This window comes from Anabrus simplex, chromosome 2 (assembly GCF_040414725.1).
Source record: "Anabrus simplex isolate iqAnaSimp1 chromosome 2, ASM4041472v1, whole genome shotgun sequence".
In the NCBI taxonomy this organism is placed as follows: Eukaryota; Metazoa; Arthropoda; class Insecta; order Orthoptera; family Tettigoniidae; genus Anabrus; species Anabrus simplex.
The window spans coordinates 270798545-270816679 of NC_090266.1; the positions used below are offsets into that span (position 1 = coordinate 270798545).

General features: G+C 40.9%; 1 protein-coding gene across 1 annotated transcript in view; it reads left to right on the forward strand.

The window, feature by feature from the left end:
- Gcn2 (eukaryotic translation initiation factor 2 alpha kinase Gcn2) overlaps window positions 1-18135 on the forward strand; it is a 731408-nt gene that overhangs the window by 41928 nt on the left and 671345 nt on the right. The window contains exon 2 of the mRNA XM_067140578.2: window positions 4281-4450. Coding sequence (XP_066996679.1) covers window positions 4281-4450 — 170 coding nt within the window. The remainder of the gene's footprint in view (window positions 1-4280; window positions 4451-18135) is intronic.

An 18135-nucleotide genomic window follows, 5' to 3' on the forward strand; every position in this document is an offset into this window, starting at 1 on the left:
AAAATTCGCTTGTGAGACAGAATGAAATTGTGGTATATTGTCAGTAATGGAATAGCCACCCGCTTTCCAAGCATATTTCAGCATTGGTACAAAACAATCAGCTTGTAATTGGTTATGCGCTAGTATTTGATTAGATAAAATGAAAAGTCTGTTTTTGGGTTTTAATTTTGACTGGCCGTGTAAATTCCTTACCCGGCAAATGTTTTCCATTCGACGGACTAAACATTTTAGTTGTCGGAAGAGTCCAAGATCACACGGCTGGCAAAGTTCGTAGTTCCTTTCTGTATGTATTCAATTTGTACAGGTTTGTTCGTCAGGGATACAAGTTGTGCATTTTTGCCCTGGCTACTGAATGAATCTATGAGAAGAAGATTTCTTCCGTCTTCCTGTAATTGCGGATGGAAAACGTTTTGAAACCAGTCACGTACATGCCTTTTCCTCATTTTCCCGGAAGATGAACAATCAATTACGACATATTTAAAGGCATCCATGTAGGCTTTGATACTTTCTTGTACTCTAGGTCCAAACTTTCCATTAATTTCTTGGAAAACGACCAAGAACAAGTGTCCCATTTCTCCGTCTTTAGAAATGTGATATTGCACTGTGTGGGAGTGCGTAAAACTATTGCGGCAAACAAGCGTAGCAAGAACATCTTTCACACCACGAAAATCATAACTTCTCTGTGTTGCCATTTCGTACTCAAATCCGGACTGGTCCGATATCCAGATATTGGCTTCCGGGATCTCTTTCTTTTCTTGCAATTCATTAATGAATGTAACAAACTTTTTAGCCACTTTGTGTCGTACTTCTTCGCCTGTTTTAAACGTTTTACTGACTAGTTTGGCTACTTTTCGGAACCGAATTTTCAAACGCCCTTTAAGGTTTGTCAAGTATGACTCGCTTTGGAGAGAGTGTTTGGGGCAAAAGAACTGTGACTTATAAATAACGCATCCTTGTCCGGCTCCATGGCTAAATGGTTAGCGTGCTGGCCTTTGGTCATAGGGGTCCCGGGTTCGATTCGTGGCATGGTCGTGAATTTTAACCATCATTGGTTAATTTCTCTGGCACGGGGGCTGGGTGTATGTGTCGTCTTCATCATCATTTCATCCTCATCACGACGCGCAGGTCGCCTACGGGAGTCAAATCAAAAGACCTGCACCTGGCGAGCCGAACATGTCTTCGGACACTCCCGGCACTGAAAGCCATACGCCATTCCAACGCATCTTTGCCTTGGTGAACACTTCTTTCACATAAGCTCGAAGCATCGCACATTTCCTAATTTCTCCATTGTGTTCAACGTGGTTGACGATTCCATAAATTTGTCTCCGAGTCTTCTTATACTTCCGTACGGCATTCATAGGTCCTCGTTCCTTTATTTTTTGATACATGTTCAACAATGATTCTGAATCACAATCTTCCACTGACTTACAGAATCTTCCTCGGCCATCACAAGACTTGTTATCTTCGTTAAACTCATCTCCGTGTTTGCGTTTTTTCGGTGTTGTTGTCCCCTCCTCATTGCCATCTTCGTCTTCTGAATCAACGCAAACGGCTTCTTCCTCCTGAATAAATTCGCATTTCCCCTCCAAAATTGCATCAAACGTTATACTTATTTGTGTATACATGATTTGCTCTTCATCAGAAAGCCCTGTAGCTTCCTGAATATTAACACCGTAGGCGTTAATAAGAGCTGCAATAATGTTGCAAGCGGCCATAACAAAGTAAAGAATCCAATGCGATCTCCTGTATGTGGAATAGCCATGAGTCGTGGAGAACTTGACCGAATAGAATAGGACTCGCCGTCTCATATACACAACTGTTGGCAGCCGTATGTGGTAGGGGACAGAGGAGAACTGAAGGAGTGGAGAGGGAAGGCGAGGCAGGGCAGCCGCTGGCCGTGAGCGCTGACGCGTGCCAGCATGTACTGTACAATTCAGGGCGCGCACCGTCAACTTTGAGCCCCCAAATGCCCCCTTAAAAAAGACCAGCGAAAAATTAGACTTGCACTACCTGTTTCAGCTTAAAAAGACCTTCACGAATATGTAAAAATTAAATCGAAATTCGCCGTCCGACTTCGTACCGTTCCCTCGTTAGTCGAGTAGCTCATCTCCTTGTTGCCTAATCTTCCCAGCGCAAAGTTTGCAAGATTTTTGTAACACTACTCTTCTGTTGGAAATCACCCAGTACAAATCGTGTTGTTTTCATTTGGAAAGCTTTCTTGCGTCAAGTAAACGTGGTGTGGATCTCATACCCTGGAACCATACTCTAATTGGGGTCTTACCAGACAGTTTTACACCCTCTCCTTTCATCTCTTGAACTCCGGTGACAGGTGTCCTTTGCATTGGATAGATGAAAAGAAGTCAGCGAGACATTTCCTAGCATTTTTACAACAGTGAACGAGCAACTCATTATGGATGTTGTCAAAGTCTGGTGCCTTTCCCATTTTGCAGCTTTGAAGGGCTATTGTGACTTCATCTATGGTGAATGGTGATGCTAGTTCTGGTATAGAGGAGCATGATTTTCGTAGTTTTTGCAGGCCTCTCCTGATTGCTTTGGAGTGTGCTTTGTCTGATTTAGCCCTGCACATCTGAATGATTCGGTCTGCTATTCTGTCTGGTTTGACTTCGTGAGGTGCTTGTGGTTTGTGGGAATGGCCTCCTAGTTTCTTTAGAAGGCTCCAGGTGTTTTTTACTTGAATCCTTAAAGTCTAACTCCTCAACCATTTTAATCTTTCTTTCCCTTATGTCCTTATCCAGACTGGTAATGAGATCATCTGCAACTTCTGTCCAACCAGTCTAGAAATTCTTGATACAGAAGCTCACTAGTGTCGCTCCAACAAGGTATGTATTGTTTCTTAATGTCTCTGGGTATGTGTTTTTCTGGCCGTTCAGATTACCATCCTCATGAACTTACGGTAGTTACCAGGGTGCGAGTGATCCATCAGATATTACTGTCCAAGTTTTGAGAAAATTTGTCCCAGTCGGCTTTGGAAAAATTCCATCGTGGGTGTGGTGAATTTTCAATGATTGTTTTCTACATTTCTACTTCTAGGATGATGGGCCGATGTTGACTGTGTGGAAAGTTATCAACAATGTACCTGGTGGTCGGTAGAGGTAATCCTGCATCATCAGTCGTGACAGAGTTCAAGTCTGGATTTTTTCACATTTCCATCTGGCTAAGCGGAATGTGCATTTATCTTTAGGATCACCGAGCTCGATAGCTGCAGTTGCTTAAGTGTGGCCAGTATCCAGTAATCGGGAGATAGTAGGTTCGAGCCCCACTGTCGGCAGCCCTGAAGATGGTTTTCCGTGGTTTCCCATTTTCACACCAGGCAAATGCCGGGGCTGTACCTTAATTAAGGCCACGGCCGCTTCCTTCCACTTCCTAGGCCTTTCCTATGCCATCGTAGCCATAAGACGTATCTGCGTCGGTGCGACGTGAAGCAAAAAAAAACTCTTTAGGATCATACACGAGGTGCAAATTTTGTGCTTCGGCCCAGTTGATCACTTCAGTACCATGTGAATTATCCTGTCTGCATCCCCAGTTGGTATGATGACTGTTGAAAACTCCGATGATGATTGCTGGATGTGAGGCGGTTGGCAGGAAACTATCAGGCCATGATCATGATGCATTTGGTGACTTTTAAATATACAGTATGTAATGCTGAAGTTGCCCATTTTGATTGTTATTGCTGAGGAGTCATTGTGAGAAAGCTGGCCCCGTGGTATAGGGGTAGCGTGCCTGCCTTTTACCCAGAGGCCCCGCGTTTGATTCCCGTCCAGGTCGGGGATTTCTACCTGGATCTGAGGGTTGGCTCGAGGTCCACTCAGCCTACGTGTTTACAATTGAGGAGCTATCTTACGGTGAGATAGGGACTGATATGTGTTCAGTAGTTCATTGTGTGGAGCGGTCATATGTATTGACTGAATAAGTTGTCATTCTTGTATGGAGTTCAACCAAGTATATTGTCATCATGCATTGTGATAGCCAAAGTTTGTGTGTTCGAACCTCTCCATGTGGATTTGTTGGGTGAAGTCACTGGAACGTGCGAAACCTGTCAGTAGGGTTTAAAAAAGAATCGCACATGCCAGGTAAATACAAGCTAGCTGGAAACACACTGTGTGAATAAGATACTTTTATAAATGGTCACTAATTGGTGAAGTGCTAACATTCTTTGTCAGGTATAATTTTGTGTTTGCATGTGTGTGGGTTATCGTAGATTACATTAGACCAATAAAACAGTCAGTTTTTTATTTGTAATAATATGTTATTTGTTTTAGTCTATATATGCTCAGCAACTGCAAGATTTACGCGAGGAGATTGCCTGGAATGTTTGGAGGCCTCTTGACCTTGCTATTACCCTCAAACCACAGCAAGGTAGTAGTGGTCTTCAAGAAGTTCATGCTCAGATAGATCTACATGTCACCTGTTCAGAGAATTATCCAGAAGAGTAAGTCATTTTATTTGGTCTTGTTTTTGGTAGTATTCAGTTAGGGCATGGATAGATTGGCTATGCGACTAGTAGCTACTGGTGAGTGTCTTGTTTGCCGAGAACTAAAAATTCATTTTCACTCATATTCCCTCAGCTTAGATTTGAGTAATATTATAACAATGAAACTCTTCCATTTTGTTCCTTTTCCAGTGAATTATTATTTTTTATTCCTTATTGTTTTATTACCTACACTTTCACTCCTTTCACCACCACCACCACCACCACCACCATTTACACACCCTCTATATAGAAGGTGTAATAGTGTTTTCAGAAAATGTGCAGTTATTTACTCTCATCACTAGTGTTATTTGTTGTCTCTTTATTTGAAGTTTGGAAACAGACTTTATTATAGCCTGGAATATATGTTTAGGAGAATTATTTGATCAGTTGGAACTAAAACCTGATGAGGAATGACTGCTAGTCAGACACACGCATGGTGCACATAGTATCATTGAGTGTGCTGTCTGTGTGTAGAATGGGGAAGGCGCGTGATCTATCTGAATTTGACCGAGGGCAGATTGTGATGGCCCGGAGGCTCGGCATGAGCATTTTGGAAATTGCAGGACTTGTGGTACAAATTATTATAATTTAATTAAATGCCACCTATTCAATACATAATAAATTAATGAGGACTTACGTCCTTATTAAATTGTTAACATGGTATGTGTTTCGCTCCTTTTTGTGAGCATCATCAGCCAATTACATTTACCCAAGTTTAATAAGATCGTGAACATATTCTATTGAGCTAAAATATGCTTTGTAAGCATGAGTGACAAATCTTATAATATTTTACAGATCATGTAACAATAAAAGTTATGTCTTTAAGTTAAATCACATTTGTCTAAAATCTTAGTATTAACATTGTCCTTTAAACTTATGGCCGAAACTAATCTGTTGAACATCTAAAACATGGTTTAAAAAAACATTTTAAGAACGATTTCATATCTGGCTAATTATGTTGATATAGAATTTCTTGACTTGTGTAATTGTCCATGAAGCTTCGTTATATATTAACAATTTTATGAAGTTAATAACTGCCTATATTGTGAACCATTGTCTTATTCTCGATGTTACTAGAGTAACACTAGTACAATATGTATTGGCATAAATCCAATATTACCCAGCTCGATAGCTGCAGTCGCTTAAGTGCAGCCAGTGTCCAGTAATTGGGAGATAGTGGGTTTGAACCCCACTTCGGTAGCCCTGAAGATGGTTTTCCGTGGTTTCCCATTTTCACACCAGGCAAATGCTGGGGCTGTACCTTAATTAAGGCCACGGCCACTTCCATCCCATTCCTAGGCCTTTCCTATCCCATCGTCGCCATAAGACATATCTGTGTCGGTGCGACATAAAGGAAGTAGCGAAAAAAAAATCCAATATTGTCAATACATCAATCTTGTTTTTGAATTAACTTGTTAGTAAAATGAAAACGTTCTAATGTGAAGTAGAATTTTAATGAACACCGTAAGTTTCTGAATTGAGCCTGTTGATACATCTGTAATAAAATAAAAAATATATTTAAGGCTTTCACTATAATTCTGTATAAACTTCTTATTGAAAGAATTATCACTTACGTTTCCTTCTGCTGCATAATTGTCTAGTGTTACAACCTCGTGACAACAACTTGTTCCGTTTGCGCTCCTTGTATTATATGAGTGAGTGTGAATGAACTTGTGTTTTTGCATTGATAGCTACAGTAGATGGTGGAGGGGGCTGCCTAGGAGTAGTAAGGGGGGGAGTTGAGTTTATTTGCATCAATAAGCTACTAACTTTTGTCAGATTAAAATGATTATAGAATTTATTTGTATCAGATTTAAGCATTTGTATTAATTTCGGTAATTGTACTAAAAGGGGGTTCTTTATTTCAATTTTGTCATTTAGGTTTTAATACTAATACTAAGATTTTAGACAAATGTGTTTTAATTTAAAGACATAACTTTTATTGTTACATGATCTGTAAAATATTATAAGATTTGTCACTCATGCTTACAAAGCATATTTCAGCTCAATAGAATATGTTCACGATCTTATTAAACCTTGGATAAATGTTAATTGCCTGATGATGCTCACAAAAAGGAGCGAAACATGTACCATGTTAACAATTTAATAAGGATGTAAGTCCTCATTCATTTATTATGTATTGAATAGGTGGTATTTAATAAAATCATAATAATTTGTATCACAAGTTTCCAAGGAGTCCCTCGCCTGTCAAATGGGACTGGGACTCCATTACTCCCATAGGTCCGAGGCTTGCTTAAAGTGTTCTGAGCTCGGTAAATTCATGAAGCAGGATGCTGCCCTACTTGCACATAGTCCAAGTGAGGATCTCTCCTCTAACGGGTTATGGACCACCGGTGAATTGTATAGTCCTAGCCGCCTGAGCACAAGGAGGGCCACGACTCAGAATATGTCCGAGATGCCCACTCCCATTCCATAGCAACTGGTATCCCGACTCTCAGGACCACTTACTAGGCCATTCAGCCGTTGCCCATGGTTCACGAACTAGGACGTTACTACAGTAACCCACAAACATCTTCTCAATGTAAAAGGAAATCATCATGGTGGTGTTGCAAACAGCCAAGCTCATGGGGAGGAGGAAAATGATGTTGGTGAAATTATGCTTGAGGAAGTGGAAAGGATGGTAAATAAACTCCATTGTCATAAGGCAGCAGGAATAGATGAAATCAGACCTGAAATGGTGAAGTATAGTGGGAAGGCAGGGATGAAATGGCTTCATAGAATAGTAAAATTAGCGTGGAGTGTTGGTAAGGTACCTTCAGATTGGACAAAAGCAGTAATTGCACCTATCTATAAGCAAGGGAACAGGAAGGATTGCAACAACTATCGAGGTATCTCATTGATTAGTATACCAGGCAAAGTATTCACTGGCATCTTAGAAGGGAGGGTGCGATCAGTCGTTGAGAGGAAGTCGGATGAAAACCAGTGTGGTTTCAGACCACAGAGAGGCTGTCAGGATCAGATTTTCAGTATGCACCAGGTAATTGAAAAATGCTACGAGAGGAATAGGCAGTTGTGTTTATGTTTCGTAGATCTAGAGAAAGCATATGACAGGGTACCGAGGGAAAAGATGTTCGCCACACTGGGGGACTATGGAATTAAGGTAGATTATTAAAATCAATCAAAGGCATTTATGTTGACAATTGGGCTTCAGTGAGAATTGATGGTAGAATGAGTTCTTTGGTTCAGGGTATGTACAGGAGTTAGACAAGGCTGTAATCTTTCACCTTTGCTGTTCGTAGTTTACATGGATCATCTGCTGAAAGGTATAAAATGGCAGGGAGGGATTCAGTTAGGTGGAAATGTAGTAAGCAGTTTGGCCTATGCTGACGACTTGGTCTTAATGGCAGACTGTGCCGAAAGCCTGCAGTCTAATATCTTGGAACTTGAAAATAGGTGCAATGAATATGGTATGAAAATTAGCCTCTCGAAGACTAAATTGATGTCAGTAGGTAAGACATTCAACAGAATTGAATGTCAGATTGGTGATACAAAGCTAGAACAGGTCTATAATTTCAAGTATTTAGGTTGTGTGTTCTCCCAGGATGGTAATATAGTAAGTGAGATTGAATCAAGGTGTCGTAAAGCTAATGCAGTGAGCTCGCAGTTGCGATCAACAGTATTCTGTAAGAAGGAAGTCAGCTCCCAGACGAAACTATCTTTGCATTGGGCTGTTTTCAGACCAACTTTGCTTTATGGGAACGAAAGCTGGGTGGACTCAGGATATCTTATTCACAAGTTAGATGTAACAGACATGAAAGTAGCAAGAATGATTGCTGGTACAAACAGGTGGGAACAATGGCAGGAGGGTACTCGGAATGAAGAGATAAAGGCTAATTTAGGAATGAACTCGATGGATGAAGCTGTACGTATAAACCGGCTTTGGTGGTGGGGTCATGTGAGGCGAATGGAGGAGGATAGGTTACCTAGGAGAATAATGGACTCTGTTATGTAGGGTAAGAGAAGTAGAGGGAGGCCAAGACGAGGATGGTTAGACTCGGTTTCTAACGATTTAAAGATAAGAGGTATAGAACTAAATGAGGCCACAACACTAGTTGCAAATCGAGTATTGTGGCGACGTTTAGTAAATTCACAGAGGCTTGCAGGCTGAATGCTGAAAGGCATAACAGTCTATAATGATAATGTATGTATGTATGTATCACAAGTCCTGCAGTTTCCGAAATCCTCATGTCGAGCCTCCGGGCCATCGCAATCTGCCTTGGTCAAACTCATATGGATCATGCGCCTTCCCCATTCTACAGCAGCTGCAGAAATGACAAAATTGTTCGCCATCAACCACAACACTCTTGATGTGTTATTTAGTTTAAATTGTAGATATGTTATTCAGACTTCATCATTGGTTTAAATTAAGACTATAAATTGTCATATCAGTGTTTATATCATTATTGGTTATATGTGTGCTTATTGTCTTCCAATTGGAGCATGGCTGAAGATGACCCAATATGTATGGGATCGAAAATAGTCCCAGTGTTATAAGACAGTATACAAACTAATAGTATTGAATAGGTGGACCCTTCCTACCCTTTGATAGTGATCAATTGTCAATATGGACCATAATGAAATTCATAACTTAACGAAAGTATTAGTTGTCAAGTAATCAGCTGAGGAAATACCAATGAACACTAAGTTAGGTGATTAAACTGTACACCAAGTAAGACAATTTTGCTACTTGGGATGCATTATCACTCAGGACAACAGGTGCACCACAGAAATCAGGAGGAGGATTCCTCTAGATAAACAAGCCTTCAGTAACAAGGAACATTAACATTAAAATTAGGAAAAAATTTGCCAAAATGATTGTGTGGAGTGTTTTGTTCTATGGTTGCAAAACATGAGCCTTAGCAAAAGAGGACATAAAACGCCTGGAAGCAGTGGAAATGTGGATATGGAGGAGGATGCTGAAAATTAGTTGGACAGAGAAAAAAGTCAAACAATAGGGTCCTTAAGGAAATAGATGAAACAAGGGAATTGATCAACGCTGTAGAAAAGGGAAAACCAAATTCCTTGGCCACACACTTCGACACAATACATTCCTCACGACTATGCTGGAAGAAAAAGTTCTGGGTAAGAAGGGAAGAGGAAGGCCGAGGAAGAAGTATCTGGATTCTGTGATGGACAGGCTGAATTTGAAAAAAATATGTTGACCTGAAACGCTCAGCTGAGGAGAGACAAGTGTCGTTGCAGCGACATGGCCTTGCCTTTAGGATATTAATGAATGAACCTTATGCTTGCAAATCACCATGTACCGATGAACCCTGATAACATGCCAATTACAGTTGAGGTTAATCCTTTCACACTCTTTGAATTTCTACGTCTCCCATTTGTCTACGAAATGCGGTGCAGTCATTCCTGAAATGTGTTGATTCACTGCTGTGCGATTTTGATTTTTTGTTGCTGCATTGACGATATTATGGTTGCTTCCACTAATGAAGATGAACACAAGAAACATATTCATATGCTCTTCGGACACCTCAATTAGTGAACATCAGTATCAGTATTAGCCAATGCCTGTTTGGGTTAATAGAGGTGCCATTTCTTCGTTCCTTCATGTCTAAATTAGTCATGTCCTTTGCCAGATAAAAAGAATGCTTTCATGGACTGCCTACTTCCTGACACAGTTCATGATTTGCGGTGTTTACTTGGTCTAATCAACTTGTACCCTCAAGTGATACCTCATGCATTGACAGTCCAAGCTAGTCTCTTCAATCTTGCTCGCTGGACAAAAAAAAAAAAAAAAAAAAAAAAAGAGAAAAAATGTGGACAGAGGAACTGAAAACTTCATTTAATGCTGAGAATGTTGTTGATAAGAGGCCCAGAGGGAGATCTCTCGATGGTTGGGACAAGCAAATTTTCAAAGACTTTGCAAAATGTGATGTAAATTGACGGCCAAAAGTAGAACATCAGCTGTGGGTGGACAGGATAAACTGGAAGAGGCTTGTAAATCAATCAATCAATCAATACTGATCTACATTTAGGGCAGTCGCCCAGGTGGCAGATTCCCTATCTGTTGTTTTCCTAGCCTTTTCCTAAATGATTTCAAAGAAATTGGAAAATAATTGAACATCTCCCTTGGTAAGCCCTAACTCCGCTTCCTATAAATCAATATTTGCCCCAGTTTGTCCTCTTGAATTCCAACTTTATCTTCATATTGTGATCTTTCCTACTTTTATAAACGCCACTCAAACTTAATCGTCTACTAATGTCATTCCACGCCATCTCTCCGCTGACAGCTCGGAACACACCACTTACAGAGAGTTACAATAATTGAAAATCTCTGTGATTAGAATTTGATACGGAAAATGAAGCTGATCACTTGCAAAACATACCACTTAGTTGAGCAGCTCTCCTTCATTCTCTCAATTCTACCCAGCCCAAACTTTGCAACATTTTTGTAACGCTACTCTTTTGTCGGAAATCACCCAGAACAAATCGAGCTGCTTTTCTTTGGATTTTTCCAGTTCTTAAATCAGGTAATCCTGGTGAGGGTCCCATACACTGGAACCATACTCTAGTTGTGGTCTTACCAGAAACTTCTATGCCCTCTCCTTTCTCCTTTACATCCTTACTACAACCCCTAAACACCCTCATAACCATGTGCAGAGATCTGTACCCTTTATTTACAATCCCATTTATGTGATTACCCCAATGGAGATCTTTCCTTATATTAACACCTAGATACTTACAATGATCCCCAAAAGGAACTTTCACCCCATCAACGCAGTAATTAAAACTGAGAGGACTTTTCCTATTTGTGAAACTCACAACCTGACTTTTAACCCCGTTTATCAACATACCATTGCCTACTGTCCATCTCCCAACATTTTCGAGGTCACGTTGCAGTTGCTCACAATCTTGTAACTTATTTATTACTCTATAGAGTAATTACAGCATTACAGGCATTACAGCCCCGTAGGATCTTGGCCTACCAAGAGTATGCTGCTCAGCCCAAAGGCCTACTGATTATGAGGTGATATATGGTCGGCACAATGAATCCTCTTGGCCATTATTCCAAACTTTCTAGTCTGGGCCCGCTATTTTACCATGTATGTAGGCTGAGTTGAACTCAAACCACCCCTCAGATCCAGGTAAAAATCCCTGACCTGGCCGTAAAACAAACACGGATCCTCTGGGTAAGAACAGGCACGCTACTCCTACACCACAGGGCTGGTGTACGTTCATGTATATAAAATTAACTTTTTGATGCACAAATTCTGTGTATACACTACTGCTGCTGATGTTGCATGACCAAAAAGTGGACACTCAAGACACTACAATAAGTGCTTTGTTATCTGTTCCTCACTACAATAACTATAGTAAGGAGAGAGCAGCGTATTCCACTTGTACAGTGAGTCAGCACATATACCATAACTAGTTCAAATTCTATTCAGCTTAGTCCATCTCTCTCGGGGCAGATGAAACCTAGGTACCTTCATGGTGATAGATGGCTTGTCACGAAATTCTGAGGAATGAATAACCTTCAATCAGAATACCACTGTCTTATCAAGCAAAGATAATCAGCTACTAGTTGCTGGGTTGTACAGCTAGATGAGAGCCTTGGATCAGAGTAGGAGGAAGGCTACCGCGTAGTCTTTCTCAAAGTACTGGTCATGAGAACGTTCGACCTGCACCTGATATACAGTGTGTACTGGAAACAAAACCACATTGACCCCTATTTACAGGTGTCCAATCACCGCCATTGGTTACCGCACCAGAAAAATGTGGTAGTCTTCTCACCTCAGCAAGGAGCTCCATCAGCTTAGGGGGTCCTGTGCGCCAACAGGTACAGCAATGAGGATATAGACCGAGAATATAATCCAAGTGCAAACATGAGGCAGCAGGAAGAGGAAAGACTGCTGGCCACTCCCTTATTTCTGGTTCAGGAAGATACTGAAGGACCCTTCACAGGCCGACGATCAAAACGAGGATCTACCCAGATCTGGAATGGTAGAAATGCTGGGGCCTACCCTGGAAGCAACCACCTGTGCAAATTCTCGGCCTATGCCCCACAAATTGGCTGCGATGATAAAGAGAAAGATAACTTTTGGCTGTAACTGCAAGATCAAATAACAGTGTAGTTGATCCGATATTGGACATCATAAATTTTCCAGCCAACTCATTCCTGGTTGCCAGCGTTTTGCCCCAGTGTGCTAAATTGGGCTCGTCAGTTGGTAAATAGCACACCTACCAAGATGCATGGCTAGTGCATACCGTGGAGGCCACTGCGCAGGCTACTTGGAGCCACCAACAGTGCCACCGCTGATTGGAAACAATGCGCATCAACCATGACTGACCGCCATGACAACTGTGCAAGGGCGGAAATGGCTGAAGGAGCTAGCCCAAACACCACAATTTTCATGTACCAGGCAAGTTGGCCATGTGGTTGGTGCACCAGGAGATATTGGGTTCGAATCCCACTGTCGGCAGTCCTGAAGATGGTTTTCTGTCGTTTCCCATTTTCACACCAGGCAAATGCTGGGGCTGTACCTTAATTAAGGCCACGGCCTCTTCCTTCCAACTCCTAGGCCTTCCCTATCCCATCGTCGCCATAAGACCTGTCTGTGTCGGTGCAACGTAAAGCCTATTGATACGCATTGTTCCTACTGCATTTGTTTTCTTGGAAGACAAATTTAGGAACACAGAGGGTGAAGTATACCAGTTATCAACATAAACTGCGGGCCCCTTCTCATGATATGGTTCCGTAAGTTGCATGACTACACCCTCACTCAATAACATTCCAGTCTCTTCTGCTTAGGCTGTTTTCTTTTCTTTTTCCTGTGTAAGTGGAAAACCCCAGACAGGATCCACTATCAGACTCACAAATTTCATAGATATTTATGCCAAATTGGGCCCTATTCTCTGGATTGAATTGGATGTCCCACAGTCTCTCCGAAATTTTACTAGACTTTCATCTACTGCTATATCCTGCTCTGATTAATAAACATCTCTGAAATTTTGTTGCAGATGGCTTAAAATTTGTGCCGTTTTTCTCAACTTGTTATTTTGCATGGGGATTTTGTTTATGAAATGTAGAAATTTAGAGAGAATTACGAATATTTAGAGAGGCATGACTTGAAATAAAAATGGAGTGAGCATAGACTTCCAGACGGACCAGTTTTCTTACTTGAGCCATAACAATGCATAAAGTAAAAGAACCTGTATTTCATCTGATGTTGTAGGAAACCATTGGCTCGTACTGGGTGCAGTGGGATTTTTTTTGCAAAAACCTGATTGGCAAAACGGTATTTCATCCCATAGAGAATCGTGAACCATGTGTTGAAAAATGTGAGGTTCCTGTTTTGATAAGATTTATTCCAGAATATCCTGTAAAACTCCTCAAACTGTCCCAGCAGATAGGTTGTCATGATTGGAGGCTCACCGGGCGAGTTGGCCATGTGGCAGACTCCTTCCCACTCCTAGGCCTCTTTTACTCCATTTCCAACCATCTTCCTTTGTCTTTGTCTTTTGGAGGCAAGCTGGACTTCATCACCATCACATTCAAATGTTTCCTCACTTTCGCTCAAACTTTTTGTCACACTGCTATTACTTTCACCACTAGTAAATAAATCTATATCACTATCTGAAGCTGTATCATTGACAGATTCACTCTCATTATCCTGTAATATCACTCAATTTCATGATACGAGGTTTACTAGGGCCAGCCATGTCTGTTGACTACCAAGCTGGGAACCACCCTACTTGCGGAACGATTGCCTGCTGCATGATGCAATCTATGATGTTCATTCCAACTTCAAAAGATAGAGAGCAAGCAACCAGATTCCCAGCTTTCAAACAGTATACTGCATATCATGCCATCTATGGACACAAGGCTTGAACTAGTTGCAGAAAGCTGCCTCTGCTTGGACCACATGCCAGGCATCTGTGTATGAATGATCACAGCCTGTGCGACTGCCTGGTAGGCAGCTAGGTATGCCAATGATATAGTAAGCCCTGTAGTCATCATTAATTTGAATGCAAGCATGCAAATGTGCGTGCATTGTGTCGTACATGGGCATGTGTCATTTTGTGGCATGGAGTTCCTTGCCTGTTGTACTTTTTCAGTTAGATCAGCAACGGTAAATGCTGGTATTGGATGACGATGGATTTGTCTTCCCATAATGTGTCCCACACATGCTCACTGGGCAAAAGGTCTGGTAATCTCGCAGACCAGGGCAATTGGTCGTCTCCTTAGAGCACATTGGGTAACAGAAGTGGTATGAGGATGAGCATTATCCTGTTGGATAATGCCCCCTTGAATACTGCAGATGAATTGCAGCACAACCAGAGCAATTACCAATCTGGCATACACCCTGCTCCTGCTGTCAATGAAAATTGCTCCCCAGACCATATCTCCTGGTGCAGGTCCAGTGTATCAACGTTGCAGACAGCATGGTTTCAAGTGCTTACCTGGCCTTCTCCTTACCAGTCTACGGCCATAATTAGTACCAAGACAGAAACGGCTCTCATCTGAGAACACAATAGATCTCCACTCTGCACTCCAGTGAACTCCCGCTTGACACCACTGAAGTTACAGATGACAGTGATTCGGAGTTAGTGGCATGAAAGCTACAGGACGCCTGGCTCAAGTAATCTATTTCTTACAGTTCGCTGTGTCACTCTGGTGCCAATCGAAGCTCTGATGGCTGTTGCAGGTGCAGTATGATCCTCCACAGCCATTGCAAGTTATGAATCTCATTCCGTATTGACGGTTATCACTTTACAAAAGAAAATATTTATGAAAATCCTCCTATCAATACAATTCAAGTCATCTGTTAGATGAAGCAAAGTCTATACATGTTTCAGCCTAATCTCAAGGCCATCTTCAGTAGTAAAACAATGATTACATAATATACAAACAAATTAAAAAAATTAAAAAACGTAATGATGTGAAGTGACAGTGATCATGATTAGTGAGTTAAAAACACATTGAGGTGCAAAGTCCTCTCGTCTAATAGATCTTGCCTGACTGTTAAATAAAACACTGTGCTGAGGACGGTCTCACTACACTCCTCAGCACAGTGTTTTATTTAACAGTCAGCAAGATCTATTAGACGAGAGGACTTTGCACCTCAATGTGTTTTTAACTCACTAATCATGATCACTGTCACTTCACATCATTACGTTTTTAAATTTTTTTAATTTGTTTGTATATTATGTAATCATTGTTTTACTACTGAAGATGGCCTTGAGATTAGGCTGAAACATGTATAGACTTTGCTTCATCTAACAGATGACTTGAATTGTATTGATAGGAGGATTTTCATAAATATTTTCTTTTGTAAAGTGCCTCCACAGCCATGCAGCGAATACGGGGGTCTTTCCTCTTCATAGTGGTCCATGTGCGGCTGGACTCCGGTATTGAGACATTGCCTTCCTGTGACCATTATTGCCAGCATTGATGCAGTGTGGATGCATCCCTTCCAAATCCTTCTGCAATATCATGGAAAGAACATCCACCTTCTTGTAGCCCTATTACATGGTCTCATTCAAACTCAGTAAACTGCTGATTCTGCCTTCTTTGTCTCCTAAAAGGCGTAATTGACTCTCTCCTACCTCGGAACCAAATTATGACTAACGCTCACGTAATGTGCAGTATGTATTTAAAGTTAATTTGGTTTGCAAGGTCATAGGGATGCTACTAGCATCACTCTTCGTCAATTAGCATTGCATATTTGAATAGGCGTCATCTTTCAGATGTGCAATCACTCCTCCCGAATTTTGTTTATGTAGCACAGCTCCTCCCTGGTGTTAGAATTTCATTTTCTGCCAGTGTATTAGCTTAGAATAGGTTGTATGCTACACTGCCTACATAATCACGTGTTTAAAATGAAACCTCTCATGTCATTGCGATTATCTTATTTCTTAATGAGGCCATCTTGCTTTTGATGTTATTTTAAAGCATTTCGCTATAGGTGTCCCAATAATTATTGTTACGGGGATACTCGTGGAGCAGAAAGAGGTTAAAGAAGATGCCGGGGTGAATGGGTCTATCTACAATATCAAAATTGAATTCAAAACAAAAAAAAGTTATATTTCTTTAGAATTTCAAAAATTAACAAATAACAACATGACAGGTACAATTAGCAATCTTGAAACAAGACTTGGAGAAATCCAAATTTTGGGCTTCAAGCCCCTAGTTTTACAATGTCAGAAATACCGGGTCCAGTTTAGAAAAACTTTAATTCAAGCTAAGGAATCACTTATTCAAGGGCAGAAATCCCCTAATTCAAGAGCACTTGCTCCCTAAATACAATATCAAGCCTCCCAGAGGCACTCTTAACTATTCCAAAAATCTTGAAAAGAGCTAACAGGCTCTCAGTTTCTTACAGCCCGCTCAAGGCAATATTACCTCAAAATGTTACACTTTCTGAATTACAAAAAGCAATAGTTTAATACAGGAGCATCTAGTATCCAACCTACAGGGCCTTTGCGATAAAGAACAGCTTAAATAAACGGCCCGAACACAAACTGAATGGAGGCAAAATCTGCGCTCCGAGATAATGACAAAAAAAATTAAAATCCTACAGGGCTCTCGGCCGATGAAACAGGGGCTATTCCCAAACTACTGAGGTGGCTCGCATGGAAATATCTTTAACATATTACAGAAAGGTTGCAAAACGTAGTCACCTCAAAGCAAGATGAAGGGGAGCTCAAGAGCTATCCCCAATTTACAGTTAAAGATTTTATGAAGTTTTTACATTAGCCGAAAGAAAAGTTACATTTTAGAAAAGTAGCAAAAAAGAATGATATTATGTGTCCGTTACCTTATAGATGTTCTGCTGACCGAAGAAAGAGGCCTTAACACACACACTCATAAAGACGGTGATCAATTGACAAGGAAACGTGTAAAGCCGCAGTTTATATACCCTCAGGGAAGGTTCGAATCATTCAAGACTAATCAGGAAACACCCTCTTAATTTTTATTGGCAGGTTCAAAGTGAACAAGAAAAGCGATATTGGTTGAAAATGAATTACAAAAATTTATGATTGGTCCGATTCAAAACTGGCAGAAAGAAAAGAAAATGTTGCCAATCCAAAAATAAATGAACATAGATTCAGTTATGGACAACCTAGCAATACAAAACTTCTTTAAATTATAAGTTCTTTCACCTTGCACCAGCGTGCATGATCAGAGTTTTTTGGTATCGTCATCTGTGGAAAAATGTCTGAACTTCTTGATATATAGCAGAACAAAACAAGGAGAAATTCAATCAGTTTAGGAAACTACACAGTAACAAAATTACTTAATATTTCAGTGGTGACATCTTCTGATTACAGTTCCAAGTTTGTGTAGTATCAGTTCCCCCTTTTGATCAATAGGGGAGGTTCTTAAGGCGCTGATTTTGAATGAACGGAGAAGAGGTGTACCTCCCAGTACAATTATATTTATATATTATTTTGTAAAGCACTATAAAATCTCATAGTGTCTATTCATGATTGACCGGGCGAGTTGGCCGTGCGCGTAGAGGCGAGCGGCTGTGAGCTTGCATCCGGGAGATAGTAGGTTCGTATCCCACTATCGGCAGCCCTGAAGATGGTTTTCCGTGGTTTCCCATTTTCACACCAGGCAAATGCTGGGGCTGTACCTTAATTAAGGCCACGGCCGC